Source organism: Ursus maritimus, unplaced genomic scaffold, assembly GCF_017311325.1.
Source record: "Ursus maritimus isolate PB19 unplaced genomic scaffold, ASM1731132v1 scaffold_24, whole genome shotgun sequence".
NCBI classification, from domain to species: domain Eukaryota; kingdom Metazoa; phylum Chordata; class Mammalia; order Carnivora; family Ursidae; genus Ursus; species Ursus maritimus.
Window position 1 is genome coordinate 3,502,567 of NW_024424897.1, and position 19,325 is coordinate 3,521,891.

Genomic DNA, 19,325 nt, shown 5'->3' on the forward strand with positions numbered 1-19,325 from the left:
GGGTGGAGGACGGAGGCGCCTCTGTGCCTGGCTCTGTCTGTTCCGTATTGCTCTGTTTTGCTCACATCCACGTTAGCGGAGCACTCACCCGAGTGACCCTGCATAGCTGAGCTGTGGAGGGCAAAGCTTTTAAAGCCATTAAAACAGGCCATGCCACCAGCTGATAAGCCTCCAAATGAAACAAGGGAGGGCTCTGCCCCAGGGACACGTGAACGCTGACCCTCGCCTCGTCAGGGTGCAGGCTGGGGCCGGGTCCTGGCGTAATGGCTGGTAGGAAGCCCTGTGGTGCACGGCCCATGAGCGGCCTCAGACTCTGACAAATGTTCCAGAACCTTCCCAGCCCCACCTCTTCCCCTCTCCTTCATCTTGTGTCATGGTCTGGGATCGTTTTCTTTCCGTTTGGCTTCCTTCCTTGGCACCTGCCCCGTGGGTCTGGGCTGAGGCCCGTGAGCGTTTCCTTTGGGGGCAGAGCACTCTGACCCTTCCTCTGTTGTGCCCTTGATAGAATATGTGTTGTTATTATTATAAAGAATCACCCACAGGACGTTTTTCAGGGTCGCTTTTAGGACAGATTATGAGTAGCAGGATAGACCCTTCAGTTGTAAGACCCCCAAACCGGAATGACGGGGCCTCGTGGAGAGGCAGTTATCCCTCTGCCCTCAGCCTGAAAAAGCGTGTTTGCCAGTCGCCTCTGGATGGAGGCTGGGTGGTAGGGATCTCACCATCCTTAATTATATGATGATGATTGTGGCCGGTTAATTTGCTTATCTGCTTCCCCAGCCCCGGATGAATACACACTGAATACACACCGGAGGGGATTTTTAAAAGCCCCAAGCACTCAAGCAGGGCATCAACAAAGAGCTTTGAGTGACTCCCTCAGGCACCCCGCTGGTCCTGAGAGACCAGGCTTCCGCTTTTGGCCCCTGTCGACATCCTCGTTGAAGAATCCTGGGACCAGAAGGGGTCTCAGAGCTTTACCTCTTGCCTCTCCCGCTCGGCGTGTGTGGGGTGCGATGCCACGCGAGGGGCCGGGCTCATCGTGCCGCTGCTCGGAGCCAGGACGGCACTGTGGGGGCTCGGCTCACCTCCGTGTCGTTGTTTTGCAGTGATAAGGGCGAAAGCAGTCAGCGCGAAGGAGGTGGACTCCGGGAATGACATCTACGGCAACCCCATCAAGCGCATTCAGTACGAGATCAAGCAGATAAAGGTAACGGGGACCAGTCGCTCCACTGGGCAGAGCCGCGGGAGGGTCGGGAGCAAGGTCGGGTCCCCCAGCGGCGGCAGACCCTGGCGCGGTGTCCTGCCTTCTCAAGGAATGCCGTNCCGCCGTCGCTGGAGCAGACGCAAGTCGGTCCGATTTTCCTTAATCTGTAAATGCCTGGAGAGCTGCGCGGACACGCTATGTTCCCATCGACTAGGTTATTTCGGAAATGCGTTCTCTTCATCTTGGTGGGCAGTGAGCGTGTGGCAGAGCCTCAGCATGGTTACGAAGGTGGCCAGAGCTTCCGTGGAACGTTCCGCGGGCGCCCGTCCACAGCTGAGCTAGTGTGAGGCTTGAAGGCAGCAGAGCTTGGTCGCTGCGTCTGGGAGCCCTCACTCGCCCAGCCTGTGCCGTGGGCTCTAGTCTTGCCTGTTCGGCTTTAAATTCTACGAGGAAGGAGGGGTCCTGTGGGCAGGTGTGGTGGGGGCCAGCTTCCCAGAAGAGGACGTGGGGGGAGACGTGGAGACTGCGGCCTGGCCCGTGGTGGAGAGGAGGGGCCGCCAGGTGGGAGAGGGACGGGCAGGCGGGGAGGCTGTGCACCGAGGGGCAGGTGGTGGGGTCCGTTTTCTCAGAGCGTTGTCCATGTTCAAGGGTGTGTGGCAAGGAGCCCGTGTTTGAGAGGAGATTGGGGGGGCTAGGAAGGACAGGACCCGCCCTGCAGGAAAGTGGTCATTGTCAGCAGTCACCAGCTGGGTTTTCAGGAGAGAAGGAAGTCCTAGTTTCTAGCTGGAGAGAGGGCTCTGTAAAGGCAGGAGTTGTCGCGGTCCGTGTTAATTTTCGTACAAAATTAGAAAGAAGCGGGAAGTAAATGTTATCAGAAGGTCAAGGAAATGCTTATTGTTGCATCATGTCGTTCGAGGGGGTGACCTGCTCTCTCAGAGCCTAGGCGTCTGTGAGTGGGAGAGAGACCGTCTCTGCCCTTGCGACCTCATCGAGGCCTCGTGAAAAGGCAAGAGTTAACACCAAAGCAGCGTGTTGTCCTCAGTGGGAGGCTGAGTGCTTTGTCACCAGCCGCCTCACCCTTCCTGGGGTAGGTTGGACTGAGCGCTCACAAAGCTGGGTTATCGTGACATTGAGATGACCCCGTTGTATTGGGGTTTGCTTGTTGTAACAACCCCTCCTCCCCAAACCCCACACTAGTAACCTTGGTTTAGGCGAAAACCCTCTCCCGAGGTTCCGTGGCCTCGCAAAGCCCGGGGGCACCTGCCCTGTTCATCCTCTGTTCTCTGGTCCCGGAGCGTGTGTGTGCGTTCCCCTTCCCGCCGCCTCCCTCCCCGGCACCCCCAGCCTCCGCTGGGCTGCACCCCACGGCTGGGGTGAAGACCATCCTCCGCGCACGCTCACGTCCCCGCCTGTCACTGTCCCCACCCAGTGGGGCAGCAGGAACCCCTGGCTGCGGCGATCTCGCTTCCTGCCAGGCTGTTGGAACGATGCGCCCCTCCACCTGGGCCGCAGGCATGTCCCCAAAAGACAGTAGATCAACAGTTGAGACGTGAAACCCCACTGGCCCTGGGGTCACATCCGCGGCCACGGAGGCAAGGGTGCCCCCATCGCGTAGCCAGTGCTTGATCGGGGTTCCTGGCAATCCACAGAGGCAACGGTCCTCCACGACGGGTCCGAGTCACTGGAGATCCGCAGGCCTCTCCCCGGAGTTTCTGATGTGACCCTGTCGGTGGGAGGGAGAGCCCATGTGTTGTCGGAGATGGGTTCCTCCAGGTGACCCTGTTGTGCCCAGCCCGCTGACAGCTGCCACACTACGGGACGAATGTCTCCAGAGAAACCCTCTGCAGTGGGAATGGTCACCTTCTAATCTAGCTCCTTGGTTCCTTCTGTCCGCCTTTTCCATGCTGGTGGTCCCACGGGTGTGGGTTGGGCTGCCCCCAGGATGTTCTGGGTCAATGGGAGGGGGGGCGACCTCCTTAGCTGTGCAGGCCAGCTCTGCTCACATCTCATTTTCGTCTTTCCAGATGTTCAAAGGCCCTGACAAGGACATAGAGTTTATCTACACGGCTCCTTCCTCTGCCGTATGCGGGGTCTCGCTGGACATCGGAGGCAAGAAGGAATATCTCATTGCAGGTGTGTTTGTGAACAGGCATGGGGCACGTTCTTAGGGACCGTCCGGGGTGGCGTCTCTGTGGTGCAGGGGCAGCCTGAGACACCATGAGGCCCAACAGAGCCGTGACACCGTGAGGCTGTTCTGAAGTCTCCGGGCTTCCCCGCCTCTTTCCGTCCGAGAATTCCTGTACATTCTGGCCTGCCCCCCACAACAGTGGAACCAGTGTGACTTGATGGGAAAACACAGTAAACCAGTATCCACAGGACACATGAGGTCGGGTGGACACCAAGAGGTGAGAATTTTTGCCTTTTATTCCTGAAAGGGAGACCCATGCCGGATGCTGGGAATGCTCCCTAGGGAAGTACGAGTCAGCCCACAACTTGGGAGGAGATGGGGGAGTGGAGGGGACAGCTGCCCTGGTCAGACATTATATTCTATTATACAATTTGGATTTAACTATAAAAATACATTCTGAATCCAGATCTTTGTGCTTTGGGGGATTGTCTTCTGTTTGGGTTATTCGTGCTTCTCCCCAATCCACTGAGGATATTTAGAAAATCAACACGTACTTAGCAGGCACCACGAGGCACCTCGCACTGTGCCTGGCGTGACAGGAGTTCAGGAGGGGATATCCGGAGGGGAGTGCACACACGCTCCCACTGAGGGGGCAGGAGAAGAAACGAAAGAAAATTAAACAGGGGTTGGGTTTGTTTTTGGTGGGGGGACTGTGAGCAGCGAACGAGTGCTCCGGAGGAAGAGACCGTCTCGGGTGGCAGGTGCAAAGATCCAAGAATCTGGAAGATTTGGCACTGACCCCGGCCGTGCTGCGCGTGTGGGGATCCCTGCCGGGGGGGAGATGCAGTGGGGTGTGAGTGGGGCAGAGGACACAGCTGTCACCTCTCCTTGGGTAACGCCCCCCTCCCTCCCTTAAGACACTCATGCCTGGCATCTGCGTCCCTGGTTCATCGTTCCATTAAGACTTCTGTCCCTCTCCTTGGGGTTGATGGGAGATTTTTTTCTTCCTTTATGGGCATTTCTGACCTTTCTAAGTGTGCATCTACGATTTTTTAAGTTGTCTTGACTATATGAGCATCTACGATTTTTTAAGTTGTCTTGACTATAACTCACACAGGATACCGTTCGCCCATTTAAAGGGCGTCGTTCGGTGCTTTGGGTACCAGGTTGCAGCCACGGCCACAGTCAGAGAACCCTGTGCCCTCCGGCTGTTGTAGCCCTCCTAGCCCTCCCCCCTCCCCCCAGCTCCAGCATCCACCATCTATTTTTTTTTTTTTACTCCGTGGGTTTCCCTATTTCAGAGTCCTGTGAATGGAATCATAGACTCTGTGGTCCTGTGTGTCTGGTGTCCCTCACTCAGCACCGTGTTCAGCGTGACATTTTTGTAAAGTTCATCCACATTGTAGCGTGAATTAGAGCTTCACTCCTTTTTGTGGCCGTTCTTTGGATAGACCAGTGGGTCCCCCCATTTGTCTTCTGATGGACACTGGGGTTGTTTCCACCTTTGGGCTCGTCTGCACGACGCTGCTGTCAGCGCCCATCACCACGTGTTTGCGTGCCTGTGTTTTCATCCCTCTCGGGCCGATGCGTAGGAGTAGAATTTCAGGGCATATGGCGACTATGTTTAATCATTTGAGGAACTGCCAGACTGTTTTCCAAAGCAGCTGCACCATTTTACATTTGCAGTATCTGCTATTTTTACAGTAAGAAAAACAGAGTCAACCAGAGAGACAGGTATGGGGACAGAATCACGAAGCAGGGACCTTCCTGATGGTGCTGTCACCATGACACGGGGGACGGCAAGGCAGGGCAGGTGCACAGAACGCGGGGCGCGGCCTGGGCTGGGAGACGACCGGTCCGCGTGTGCCCGAGATGGGCAACGTCTGTTTTATCTCCTCTTGATACTTCCCCGTATGTGCAAAATTTTACAAATGCCATCTATTGCTTTCATGGTCAGAAGGATGAGCCGTGGAGAGAAGGGAAGGGAGACGAGACCTCTCATGGCTCAGGGAACCTGTTGCCCTAAGGGATCAATGGCTTCTGTTTCCAGCACCAGGTCGTGTGCTGGTCCCTGAGGACTAACCCCTAAAAAGGAGCCCCTCGCCCTGGGTCTCCGGCTCTTCACACCGCCCTCTAGGGCAGCCGGCCAGACTGCGGAGCGCACACGCCGAAGGAGGGAGGCCCAGGGTCCTCCGGGAGGGCTCCTGGGAGGGAAGGTGACCTACGTCTGGGTTCATACAACAGGCGTCGCCGTCTCCCTGTTGATAGAAATAGGATCGCCCTCTTCCTGGCCCTGACGGCCCGAACCCACTTTCACGCACCGATGGTTACGTTCTGGTTGATGTCTCGTTGGTACCTTGAAATCGGGGCGTAAGCGTCTGCCGCACAAATTCTGGCAGGTGCCGGGCACTGGAGCTCTTTCTCCTGGGGGGTGGGGGGTGGGGAGCCGGGTGGTAGGCATTTCTCAGCACACCTGTGCCTGGGCCGCACTGCCGGCAGAACCTCCCTGACTCCCAGATCTGTGGCACTCCGCTTCTTCGTCCGTGTGGTCCAGGTGTTAGCAGTCTCACCGCCCCAGCATCGGAGCCAGCAGCCTTCCACCTGCACGGCCCGCTGGAATTTCTCGGGGAGTCTGGTAGAAATCCTGAATTCCAGGTGCCACCGTAGACCAATTCCGAGCAGAATCTCCAGGGCTGCGGCCCGGGCATCAGCATTTCTAAAGCTCCCCAGGAGAGTCCAGGGTATCTCCAGGGCTGAGAGCTGGCATCTAACCAGAACCTTCCCTGCCCTGGGTCAGACGCAGACCTTTCATCGCAGAGGGGCCGAGTAGCTGGTCAGCACACACACAGGAGGGCTGAGCCCCAGGGGCCGAGCTCAGCCACTCCCCTTACGGAGGTACATGTGGGACATGACTTTCATCTGCGGGTCGGTCCGTCCTGCCTCTTGCCCAGAGATCCCGAGGACCTTGGCACTGCCCTTTGTTCCATGAGATGGACAGTCCGGACTGCAGGGAGGATGGCCCGGAAGACGGATTATGTCCAGCCGTCAGGAGCCCTGGCGTGCAGTGTGTGTGCTGAGTACGTGGCTCCCGTACGGCCCCGTCCCGCTGGCCACAAAGCGCGCGTGGCTGCGTAGGAAGTGTGGGTCTCGAACAAGAGCCGAGGGTGGAGGCTGCACATGGCAGCTCGGTGGCGATTATCTTGTGAGCGGTGGCTTTGTGTTAGTTCGGGAGACATGGTAGGAGAGTCTCTTCCTCTGTTTTGCTCAGCATCTCTTCTGGAAGAAAGAGGCTTCTGTGTCCGCCTGAAGCGTCGTGAGTCGAAGGCAGAGAGCCCAATCATCTCAGTAACCCTGCTAATATTGCTGTTCTCGTGCAGAAGCTCGCTCGCTCCTATTTGCCGTCAGAGGTTATTTATCATGTGACACATATGTGTCCTGTGCTGTTCCTGCACACGGGTCTGTTAAACTGTCCCCAGTCGGAACAAGAAGACGATCCTCCGAGTAACTGGAGCGCATCTGCTGGGCTTGCTGCAGCCGGAACCGTCCACACGGTAGCTCCGCTTGTAGTAAAAAGGAAGAAGATACATTTTGTTGGAAGATACATCTGTTTGTAACTGCGTCTATTGCCTTTCACCCTTTCATGTTTAATACTGGAAGCAAGTAACATGGGGCACATTTGAGTTTGCTAACTGGCCACGGAGCCTAAGATCCCGAGCAGGCACGTCCAGCAGGGGCCGGCGCACCCGTTACAGGGGGACCTCGCTGAGCTGACGTCTTTCCGCAGCTCAGTGAGATGGCTCTGGGTCAAGTCTGGTGTTTACTTTCTGAGCACAGACTCTCCATCTTGTCCTGGAGTCAGGACGGGCCACCCAGAAATCACGGGGCACAGTAAACCACTCAGCCAGCCCTGGCAGTGGCCCCAGGAGTGACCGCATGGCCCGAGGCAGCCCACCTCCTCTTGGGCTGATGACTCAAGTTCACATGTTGAGCTGGGCACCAGGAGACGCTCATGTTCAGGAACTGCGATAGAATTGGCCCTATAATTTTCTTCTGCAGTCCTCTCCTCCAAGAGGAAAAAGAAACCTACAGCCTTCAGTTACAAATTTTAATTAATTCCTGTTTTTCTCTCCAAGAGAGACTGTGCGTTTTTCCAAGGCGCACGTGGGAGGATGTTGTAACAGATGTTCACATGGTGCGTGCCCAACCAAGTCGTAATAACTGTGCCTGTACAGAAAGGGTGTCCTTGGAACATTCTGAGATGCTGCGTCGTTTGTAAGTGACACCCAAGGTAAACAGGAGCTTAGCCAGGGCCGTACAAGATACACAGTTTGTATTGCGTCTCCGTGTCCTTCCCTGTCCTGCTCTCGGCGGGAGCTTGGATTGGTGGCGAAAAGGTCAAAAGGGAAGATAGCAAAAAAGGCCGATAATGAAGCGAACTGTTGGAACAAATACCCGCACTGTTGTCAGTACACTTTTATTGAGCGATTACTATGTGTGAGGAGCTGTGAATAAAAACGGACGCAGACTGAACTCTTACCCTTCATGCTTATGATCTGGTTGAGGAGCAGGGGACAGAAGAAAGGCAAAGACAGACGTGGAGCAGGACATGGATGACAGCCTGGCGAGGCCGCAGACATCACTGCAGGCGTTTGGGGGGCGGAGCCAGCACGGAGGAGGCGGGGCCGGGGGAGGGCTGTGGTCCATATGCACCTGCATGGGCTGTACGTTCTGGAAGGAAGCAGGAGATAGGAACGAGTTACTTGTCACCTGTTTTCCCCCTTCCTCAGCTACTCTGAACTCATACAAAATGGCTATACAGTTAAAAAAAAAAAAAAGCCCAAGTACCTATTTGGAAGTATTTCGAGCCGGCCAAACACTTCTCTTCCATTAGTTGTTAGGAGTCAGAATAAATGCTGTCCAGTAGCAACCCTGCTCCTTGTCCCTTCTCTTCACCTGGAACGTCATTCAAGTCCGAACAGACACAAGGGAAAATAGAGCTCCCGAAGGTAAGGGGAGCCGTTAAATCAGAAGACAGAGCATCAGAATTCACATCGAGGGAGTGCCTCCTGCCACCTGCCCGGCACACAGGATGTCCCTGTGCCTGCTTGAGGCCTCGGGCCAGCCAACACGCCTTTCCCCTGGCCAGAGATCACGGGGCGATGTATTCCCCTCAGGGGTGCATTCTTAGCATACAAGCTGCATTATTCACCGAACTATATGTCTATTAGTGGATTCTTCACGGCCTGTGCTGTGCCTGAGATCATTACGTTGGATGTCCCGGAGCTTTGTCAAGTGGAGAGCCCGGGGTGCAGCCCGAGGCTCCGGTCGGCCCCTCGGGAGCCTCCCGCCGCCCTGCCTCTGTGGCTGTTGACAAGGTGCCATGGCAGCTGGAGGGCTGAGATTTGACATGACCTCTCCAGCCCTCATTTCATCTTTGTGTCCTGCCCGGCTGATGCCAAGGCCGTCCCCAGCACAAACCCTTCGAACTCTTGGGCGGAGGAAAGGAGGGAGCGGAGTCAGGAGCCTGCGGGAGAAGAGACAAAGAGTGCTGCCCCCTCCCCCCGCCGTGAAGGGAATGCGGAGCCGATTTCCAATTTTATAAAATTCCATGTTTTTGCTGTTTGTGGTGGAAAAACCCAGACAAGTTCAAGATCAAATGGAGGACATGTGTGTGAAAACTAAAGCGGGAAACAACGTGATCTACGTGCGATGTGATCTCTTTCGTGCGGAATCACGTGCGTGGAAGAGCGTTGGAAGGAACCGCAGCTAAGTGCTCGCTGTCGGTTTTCTTCCCGTGTCCGCCAAGTGCTCTCGAGTGTTCATTCTGCTTGGCACACACAATCCTGGTGTATCCGTCAGCTTGCGCTGCCGTGACCAGGGATTGAGTCCCTCGCAGTCCGGGGGTCGGGGGGGCCCAGCATCAGGCATGGGCAGGCTGGTTCCCCGAAGCCTCTCTCCTGGGCTCGCAGATGGCCGTGTCCCCTCTGTGCCTGTCTGGGTCCTGATCTCATCTTTATAGGACCCCGTTCTTATTGTATGTGGCCCCCCCCATGGGATCTCGGTTAACGCCATCACCTCACGAAAGACCCGTGTCCAAACACAAGCACATTTCTGAGGTGCTGGGGGTCAGGAGTTTGGGGATTTTGGAGAGGCCGCAGCTCAGCCCCCAACACGCGGTACTGTGAGCAGTGAGCCTCGACACACCCAAGCCGTACTCGGGGGCGGGGGGCGGCGGGAGGAGGAGGACCTGTGACTTGCCCTGAGCTTGGATATCTCTGTCTCCTCAGGAAAGGCCGAGGGGAACGGCAAGATGCACATCACCCTGTGTGACTTCATCGTGCCCTGGGACACCCTGAGCACCACCCAGAAGAAGAGCCTGAACCACAGGTACCAGATGGGCTGTGAGTGCAAGGTAAGCTGGCCTTGACCTCATCACTTCCGTCTCCAGGGAGACCGCCGGGCTTTGATCCTTGGCTTTCCAGGGCCTCTCCGTCCACGGGGTCCTGAGGACTGGGCTCTGGGGAGGTACGGCCTTGCTACCAGTGCGGCTGTCTGGCCGGGGACAGAGCCCCGAGGCTTGCCCCTGCCGAGGGATATTTGGGAGGTCATGGCAATCTGGCTCTGTGGCCTGGAGCTTCTAGGAAGGAGAGCCTTCCAGGGGGAGGAATTTCATGGGGCGAACAGGGGGCTGTGAGTACCTTCTATGGATGCTGTTCGTGGTGCAAAGATTTGAGTGCCTTGGGAAAGAACGTCCGAGCCATTTCCACGCACTGGGCCCACAGAGGACCCTGACACCCCGTCCCCTTCTTAAAAGCAGCCCAGAAGGGCACCTGGGGGGCTCAGTCGGTGAAGCATCTGCCTTCAGCTCAGGTCATGATCTTGGGGTCCTGGGATCAAGCCCTGCATGGGGCTCCCTGCTCAGTGGGAAGTCTGCTGCTCCCCCTGCTCGTGCCCCCCGCCCAATAAATAAATAAATAAAATCTTAAAAAAAAAAAACGCAGCCCAGAGGTGGTGCGAGGTGCAGCCAGAGCAGCACTGACGATATGTGCAGCTTTAGACAGTGAGATCTCCACGGCCCAGGCTTGGGTCCTCTGTCTCCTGCTGCCCTTGGTCCCCACCGCCTGTGCCTCCAGCCCCAGCACAGGAAGCCCCGCCAGGGGCCAGGCCCCTCTGCCACCGGAAGTGGGTCTGGGGCCGGAAGGCTGCAGGGATTGGCTTTTGCTGATAGGCGCTCTTGCTTCCGCGGTCCATCAACGCCAGCCAGTCCCTTACCCCGTTCGGAATGTGAATTCTGACCTACAGCTGCGCGTACGTGGAGCAAACGCATCATTGCCCAACTTGAGATTAAAACGGAGTTCTTCAGCGTCCAAACGAGTGAAATCTGGCCATTTGCAACAACGTGGTTGGAACTAGAGGCTATTATGCTGAGCGAAATAAGTCAGAGAAAAACAATTACATGATTTCACTCATGGGTGGAATTTAAGAAACAGAACAGGAGCATAGAGAAACGGAGGGAAAAATAGAACAAGATGAAATCAGAGAAGGAGGCAAACCATAAGAGACTCTTAAGCATAGGAAACAAACTGAGGGTTGCTGGAGGGGAGTGGGGGATGGGGTAACTGGGTGATGGGCATTAAGGAGGGCACCTGATATAAGACTGATGAATCACTGAACTCTGAAAGTAATAATACACTGTATGTTAATTGAATTTAAATTTAAAAATTCACAGCCGAACAAAACTGAGTTCTTCCCTTTCCCACTTGTGGACTCAAGTTCCCCCACCACAGTGCTACTTGCCGACCCCCTCAAAGCCCATGCGTGCTTCGGAGCAAGACACCATCCTTTTTATTTGACGGAACCTAGCTAGCTCCAGGAAATATAAGGCCCTCTGTGGTGGTGGTTCTGGGAGGGTGGGGCCACACTGAGGCCTTTGCAGCATGCTCAGAGACGGCAGACCAGATGGCCCAAAGCAGAGGGGCACCTGCAGCAGCTGGGGGGGCGGGAGCTGTGCACAGGGGTCCCCCCAGGCCCCATCCCCCCACCCAGGCAGGCTGCCCGCTGCAGTTTAGAGAGTAGGGGGTGCTCAGGAAGGGCTGCTGATGGAGCAGGTTCAGCTCGAGCCCCTGTTCCCTCCCCCGCCACTGTGCTCACGTGGACAAACTGCCCTTGACCGTCTCTGCCGGGCACGTGGCTAGGCTCTGGAGATGCCCCCTGAGCGGCCTCTGTCCCTGACCGGACCGCCTCCGTGTCCTTCTTCCTAGATCGCGCGCTGCCCCATGATCCCATGCTACATCTCGTCTCCGGACGAGTGCCTCTGGATGGACTGGGTCACGGAGAAGAACATCAACGGGCATCAGGCCAAGTTCTTCGCCTGCATCAAGAGAAGCGACGGCTCTTGTGCGTGGTACCGCGGAGCGGCGCCCCCCAAGCAGGAGTTTCTCGATATTGAGGACCCGTAAGCTGGCCAACAGCACCCCTTTGGCCAACGGAAAAGCCTCCAAGAGTTTAGACTGGTCCAGCTCTGACATCCCTTCCCGGAAACAGCATGAATAAAACAGTCATCCAAGTGGGTCTAAATTAGTGTGAGTCTCCTCCCACCCCCATTGCCCTTTTAAACGTGGTTGCGGTCCCACACCCCCATCCGCCAGCCTGGGCATCCCTGGGTGCGGGCAGGGGTGGGATGCACGGGCCCAGCCCCAGCCCTCGCACTGTCACAAACACTGAGCGGGCGGCCCGTACGCAGGAGCCCCCAGGCCTGGTCGGGGCAGAGCCTGGGAATGTGCATTTTGCAGAAACTTTTGAGGGTCGTTGCAAGACTGTGTAGCAGGCCTACCAGGTCCCTTTCATCTCGAGAGGGGCATGTCCCTCGTTTCCTGCAGCTTCCACACCTCTGGTCCTAGGGTGGTGGTCCCCGCCCCTCGCGAGCACCCCTGTGTCCTTTGTGCCCATCACGGACTCCCAGCACCTGTGACTCCCGTAAATACAGAGGCCGCCCTGGGCCAGTGGCTCGCTCTTGAAGGGGTCCCAGTTAGTCCCGTTAACCCGCAGAATCGCAGTGGGAGCCACGCTGCAGAGCCTTGTACGATGTGGGCGACAGCTTCAGCCAAGTCCTTTTCAGTCCCCCCACCACGCACCCTGATGCGGGGGGGAGTCCGTGGCATTCTGCCCTGAGGGCAGACGTTTGGGGGGACACTGGGCTCCCCTGGCCATTTATTCCCGGGTTTGTCAAGTGAGTCTGGCTTCCTCCTCCTGGCGTCGGGCATCCGCCTGAGTCGTACACGTTGGCTTCGCAAGGGGTTGTGTGTGGCCAGTGGCGCGGGCTGGCTGTGCTGTTTGCACATCCTGAGGACATCGAAAACCAGGCCCTGCTGTGCCCCCCAACGCACCTCAGACCCCCCCCCCCAAGCAAGTGCCACAGCTTTACCGTGACCCGCTGCAAAAACGGACAGTCACTGTGCTGGGCGTGGGGTCTCTGGGAGTGAAGTTAGCTGGGCGTGTTGTCAAGTCTTACCTAGGAAGGGAAAAATCGGGGAGGTAGGTGGGTTCCGTGAATCTCTTTCTGGGCCTGCGGGATACTGTGGCCAACATCTCATTTTCCTAAAGATGAATTCTCAGATAATCTGTGAAGCCAAATCCCCGCCGCACCAGCCTCCACTTAGATTTGTCACATTTGATCTCGGTCAAAGAAACGTCCCAGGGGACTAGAGAACGCGTTCCCCAAGCGTGGCTTTCTGCTGCCAGGAAAATGGGGGTTAAGGCAGGCAGAAATCTCTTAGTAACAAAAAGTCATCTTTTTCTTCCTACTTGTATGCAGTATAAACTGATCTGAGCTTTTCGCGCAAATTACGCAAACGTACACGTGCGCGAGCACGTGCGCGAGCACGCACGGAAACCCGGAAACCCGAGCGTGTCAGCCTGCGAGTGGTCCTCCTGCAGAATGCTTCCAAAGTCACTACGTTCTTCAGCATTGCTCTACTCTGCGGTGACCCCAGACCACCTGTAAGACTCCTGACCCCCAGGTGGCGTGTAATAACCCCCATGCCTGCCGGGACCTGGTCAGCACAGATTTTGATGACTGCCCTTTCCAGGGCAGACTAGGGGACTAGCCAGGGATCCGCCCCCGCGTCAAGGCCGCTTTCATGCTGTACAGTGATAGAAAGTTTGTAAGATGTCATAATGGACCAGTCCATGTGATTTCAGTATATACAAGAACACCAGACCCCTCCAATCAATATAACACCCCACCCCTGTTTGCTTCCTGTATGGTGTTATCATATGTAACATTTACTCCTGTTTCTGCTGATTTTTTAAATGTTTTGGTTTGTTTCCGACATCAGTTGTAATCATTCCTGTGCTGTGTTTTTTTATTACCCTTGGTAGGTGTTAGACTTGCACTTTTTTTTTAAGGTTTCTGCATCGTGGAAGCTTTTGACCCAGAATGGAAAGCATGGCATGGTAGCTAGCCTATGATGGTGGGTCCCTTCAGATCTTTTCTTTCCTTCTTTGAGTATGGTTGCTTTTTCCATCTGCTACTTTTTGTTCTCCGCTTCAGATCATTACAAAGTAAAGGATCTTTGAGTCGGTGGTTCTAAAAAATGGCCTTTATACTCAATCCACACACATTGTCTTCTAGCCATGCTGAGCAGAAAACAAAAACAGAAACAAAAAATTCAAGATGAGGTGCCCAGTGGCAGCCGAGAGACAAAGCCACTCAGACACGTCAGAGTGAACAGTTGCAACGTGCATGTAGCTGAGGAAGCCTCTCCATTCGGCGTCGTTTAATTTATGTGTTACGTTCTGCACACTGCTCGTTCTTCATTCCATTCTTGTCTTCATGCAAGCAACTCAAAATATTTAAATGAAGTTTACATTGTAGTTCTTTTCAAACCTTTGCTTGATAAGTATTAAGAAATATCGGACATCTGCCGTAATTTAAAGCTTTGTTTGATTGTGTTTGTTTTTGCTTGGGTTTTTGGTTTTTTGTTTTTTTTTTTGTTTTTTTTTTTTAACTTTTGGGCAATGTGTTTTTGCTGGACTATGAAGTCTGAGACCTTCCTGTGCTGGGAACACGTGAGAGCTGTTGAACGTTGACAAGCAGACTGCGCATGTCTCCGATGCTTTGTATCATTCTTGAGTGATCGCTCGGTCAATGGACAATAAACAGTATTATCAAGAACGTTGGCTCTGTGTGTGTGGCTGGATCCGACGCTCGGAGCTGTCGCTTCCTAGCTTAGGAACCAAACACCTCCAGGGGAGCCTGTCCTGTGGAGGTGGACATGTGTCCCCAAGAGAAAGAGAGGCCCGGGTGCTTTGAGGGATCCACTGGCATCTAGTCAACATGCGGGCAGGTCCCATGGTCTTGTCAGTGCTTTTTTACGGTCCCCTGGCTTGCGTCAGGACCCTAACGAGGGCCGTGCATGGCAGCTGCTCTCCAGGCTCTTTTGTCCCCATCCCCGCTCTCCTCCTCTCCAGCTGGGAAAGATGACCCCGTCATAATTTAAACTTGAACATGTCGTGCAAATGACCTTCCCCAGCATCTGTGCCCCTCCGGACCGCAGGCCCCATGGGGTCACAGCAAACCCACCAGACGACTGCTACCCATTTCCTTTCTTTTATGTAGTTTAGGTCAAATGTGACTTCTGAAAAGCACTTCTCGTTATGGAAATTTTCAAACATATTAAAAAAACAAAACACAACGCAGAGCGTGATCTAACGAACTCCACGCACCCGTGACCCGGTCATTATCCGAGCTGTCTCCATCTTGGCAAGCCATTTCGAATCGGTTTGAGGACCCACATACGGGGTAAGCAGACTGTTAGGGAGTCTCCAGACACCATTCTTCCCCCCTCAGCCTCGCTTTCTGTGAAAGGAACGTGCGTGGGGCCTCGGGTCTGAACCCCCAACAGACACATGCGGGTTCAAAATGGAAACGCAGCAACGGACCCTGCAGGGTCCAGTGTGAAGGGTCCCGGGGCCGGCCGCCAGGGCTGGTTAAAACCTCTAGAAGTTTGGGTAGCACTAGCTGTTCCCTGATCTAACTTACCGACGAGACAGTGGAGCTAACAGATCTTTTATTGGGGTCAGTTTTATTATGGACAACTTGCCATTACAAGGGATTCTGCATGAAGACTTTGAAGCCCCTGCACGAACAGGTCCTATCTTTAGCCTCGGGTTCGAGCTCAGAGCGGCCCCACAGCTCGCCTTGCCCCACTCGGTGGCCGTGCGTCCCCGGCAGTGAAAGGCAGTGCTTTGATTTGGGGAAACCATCAAGCTCTGACAGCAGATTTTCTCCTCCGGGAAACAAACCGGGAAAGAAAGAAGACATTCGGAAACACGATTCTGTCCATTTTTGTTCTGTGACAACTGGGAAGAATATTCCTTTCCAATTAATTGAAACAAAAACGTGAGGCAAGTCCAAATCCGAAATGCTGCAAAATGCTGGGGCTGTCAGGCGGGGGCCAATAACAGAAAGGTCGAGTGCTAAAGAGGGTTTGGGGATGGGACCCAAAATGGGGTGCAGAGGCAATGCTGCATACAGGACCTGGAAATAAAGCTGAAAGATTAATGTTTGTTTTTAGGCCACCCAACATGTTTCCCTTCAAGCGAAGTTGTGGGAGGTGGGGAGCTCCAGGTGCAAGATTCCAACCAGGGAGGCTCAACACAGACCTAACCCCCGGCAGTTTTTACTGGGTGCTGGTCATGCCGGCACCCTCTGCCCAGCGTGTAGCAGAATTCCAGCCTCCCGGAAGAAAAGCAGGTGCTTGACATAAGTGCTTGAGGCACAGGATCCATGCTTTTTTGTTGCTTTTGTTTTTCTAAGTCATCTCCACAACCAACACGGTGCTCGAACGCACAACCCCGAGATCAAGAGTGGCACACTCCCCCGACTGAACCAGCCAGGTGTCCCCAGGATCCATTCTTTTTTTTTTCAAAGATTTTATTTATTAATTTGACAGAGAGAAACAGCCAGCGAGAGTGGGAACACAAGCAGGGGGAGTGGGAGAGGAAGAAGCAGGCTCCCAGCGGAGGAGCCCGATGTGGGGCTCGATCCTGGAATGCTGGGATCACGCCCTGAGCCGAAGGCAGACGCTCAACGACTGCGCCCCCCAGGTGCCCCCCCAGGATCCATTCTTATCAGAGAACGGGGGAACCCAACCGGAATCCCAGTTCCCAGACAGCAACCCCGGACGCAGGCCTTCTGGAGGAGAGCAGTCCCAGGCTTGCTGTGGGGCTTGCATACACGCCCTGCCCCTTTCCTGTTTACGACCTTTCCCCAGGCTCAGGAGACTCCAATGCTAAACCCCCGTGGGCAATGGCTTAGCAAGTCATTCTGATAATAATAACCCCAAATCTCACGTTTAGTCCACACCAGGACTGGCACCGAGGGTTTCACATCCATTATCCTAGGTGACACTTGCCAACTCCGAGAAGTCTGTGCTCTCATCGGTCTTGGTTGGTAGATAAGGAGTCTGAGGCCTAGAGAGGTCCATTTCCCAGGCACCCAGCCAGCAAGCACTGGGGCTGGGATCCAACCCAGGCAGAGGCAGGGTCTGGCCTCCTCTGCAGCATCCCTGAGGACCACGAGCCCCCAGAACACAGCTGTGCAAGCACGCTACCCTCCGCGGGTCGCCTCCCACCTGGTGATGTTTGCCTTCTCTCTGCACGAAGAGCTGCATAGTGGCTTCCCTTTTGTTTTCTATTGTTTTCAGAACAAATACAAATGTATCTTCCTTTTTATGAGCTTTGAAGCAAGGATGACAATAAAATCCCAGTCTCCATTAAGACACACCAAAACACCAAAATACCTGTTACAGGTGGCCATGTGTGAACTTAGAGAGGGTAAGATTCAGTTATCTGAAAGATTCATCTCTATATAATTTATCTTCCAAACGGGGTCACTTTTGAGAGAGAAGACGGTGCTTTCAATGAGTGGGGTCAATAGGTATAAACCAGGACTGCCCTGAGCAAACTGGGGTGTGGCGGCCCCCCGTCATTGTAGGACAGCTTCCCCAAGCACACCAGGTGTGTCGAACCCCCTCTGCCATAGTCCCAGATGCTGGGGCTTGGCACTGGATGCAGCACCCCACAACCGCTGAGCCCGAAAGACTTACCCTGACTTCCTGTGATCTGGGAGCCAAAGTCTGCCAGCCGCGGACGCGCTGGACGCTGCGGCAAACAAAGCTGGCGTCTCAGCAGCAAACGACAGGTGCGCGTTTCTTGCCGGGACCAGTGGGGACGTTGGCTGGATGACTTCCACGGGCGATTCAGGNNNACCTGGGCTCTTTCCCTCTGTGTCCCCACCACCTTCTGAAGCCTCAGAGCCCTTCCTTTTTAGCCACAAAGAGGAAGGAGGGAGGCCTGGCAGATTGTCAGCCTCTGGCTTGGGAGTGACACCTGTCACTTCCTCTTCCAGGCTCTGGAGAGAATTAGTCACTACTGAACTCACTACAGGCAGCTTCCGGCCTGGGCCCCCTGGGCCTGTACCCACCTCGGCCCCAGGCAGGCCCAGACGCGGCAAGGAACAGTCCAGTAGAGCCTCTCTCAGTGCCACGCCGGGCAGCGCTGGAGTCAGAGGCTCCAATGCAAGGTGGTGCTGGGATTTAAGAGAAGGTCTCGAACACTCTTGAAAAATGTATATAATCAAGTCCTGAGGCCAAACGAGGATACATGCCTTGCTTCAAAAAGAATAGTAACAGCGCTGTGCAAAGTAACATTGTGTTTCAGAGAACAACCAATGGGACCTAAGGAAGGGAGTGAAACCCAAAAGAATGAAGTGAGAGGCAATTTGGGGCAAGGACGGGGAGGCATCCTGAGGACAGCGGGACACGAATGGCCACCGTAAAGGTTCAAGCAGGATTTCGGTGTCAGCAGTTGGGGACAGCGATTCCTATGCGCGCAGAGAAAATACACACCTGTGTGTTTATGCTGGGTTCGTTTGTGTTTTAGAGAGAAAACTGCCCTGGGAGGGAAGGAGGAGGCAGGCCAGTGGCCGGCACAGGAATTTAAGGCCTGTTGGCTACTTTTTGGCCAAACCACCAAACACATTCATGAAAAAGTAAGATCTTTATGGGCCAAATTCCATTGCAGGCCATCCATAGTCCAAGGAGAGGTCTAAAACGGCTCTGGGAATCCATCGTGTGGCTTTTCCTTGGTGAGCGCAGCCAGGGGAGGGTTTGGATCTGAATTTGGCAGTGTCTAGAAAAGAGGAAATTGTTAGGGTTTTGTAGGCCCAGCCAGAACAACTCATAGGAACCAAACTCACAGCAACTGATATGAAAGTCAGAATTACTAATTTACAGTTAGAGATGCGATTGCGGTCTCTCCAGAAATTAGCGCGTATCTTTGGCCGGGCACAGGCGACTCCTGGGCAGCAGTACTGTTAATCTGGTAATGCGCTTTGTTTCTTAAGGCAAATTCTCGTTTGATTCATTTTGGTTATAGTGTGTGTGTGTGAGAGAGAGAGACTCCTCGTGAATCTCCAGTGTTCCTCTACTTTTCTCCTTCAGGATTTAGAGATTATTAAGTGGTCTCATCTTGAGCATGTCATTTTTTGTTTGGTTGGGTTTCATAGACATTTATGCACAGTGTACCTGCAATGAGATGAGGGAGACATCGTGAGAGCTTTACCAGTCGTCACGGGGAGGGAGAAGACCAGAGAACATTCCAATTGAGTGTGTAAGTGGAATGTGCAACCGGCCCAAGGCAACGCCAACCTAATGGCAGGGATGGAGGAAATCTAGGAAGACTTCCTGGAGGAGGTAGTGCCCGAGGATGTTATAGAAGGGCAAGCGGGAAACGGAATTTAGGGCAAAGACCAGCATGAGCCTGGAGCAGAGATAACCTGATTAGGGCCTAGGGGGCATTTGGATTTAGCTCCACCAGAGGATCCAGGGCAGGGAGTGGCTGGGGAATGAGGAAAAAAAGCAGGCGCGGAGCCAGCCCCCAAGGGCCATTAGAGACCATGCTGAGGAGAGCTTGATTTTCCCGAGCTTC

General features: G+C 54.6%; 1 protein-coding gene and 1 long non-coding RNA gene across 3 annotated transcripts in view; one reads left to right on the forward strand and one right to left on the reverse strand.

Moving 5' to 3' along the window:
- Positions 1 to 11,903, forward strand: part of TIMP2 (TIMP metallopeptidase inhibitor 2) — a 43,223-nt gene extending 31,320 nt beyond the window's left edge. The window contains exons 2-5 of the mRNA XM_040640099.1: positions 1,107 to 1,207; positions 3,229 to 3,337; positions 9,620 to 9,744; positions 11,594 to 11,903. Of these exons, the coding sequence (XP_040496033.1) occupies positions 1,107 to 1,207; positions 3,229 to 3,337; positions 9,620 to 9,744; positions 11,594 to 11,791 (533 nt within the window). The 3' untranslated portion in view covers positions 11,792 to 11,903. The remainder of the gene's footprint in view (positions 1 to 1,106; positions 1,208 to 3,228; positions 3,338 to 9,619; positions 9,745 to 11,593) is intronic.
- LOC103665790 lies at positions 7,788 to 17,788 on the reverse strand. Of its 2 annotated transcripts, XR_005837306.1 has the most exons (3): positions 17,444 to 17,788; positions 8,178 to 8,285; positions 7,788 to 8,060 (listed from the first exon to the last, which is right to left on the reverse strand). It is a non-coding gene; the product is annotated as an uncharacterized LOC103665790 (long non-coding RNA). The 2 variants fall into 2 exon arrangements; XR_569393.2 differs by lacking the exon at positions 17,444 to 17,788 and having other exon boundaries at positions 8,178 to 9,612.
- Between the last annotated feature and the right edge of the window lie 1,537 nt (positions 17,789 to 19,325).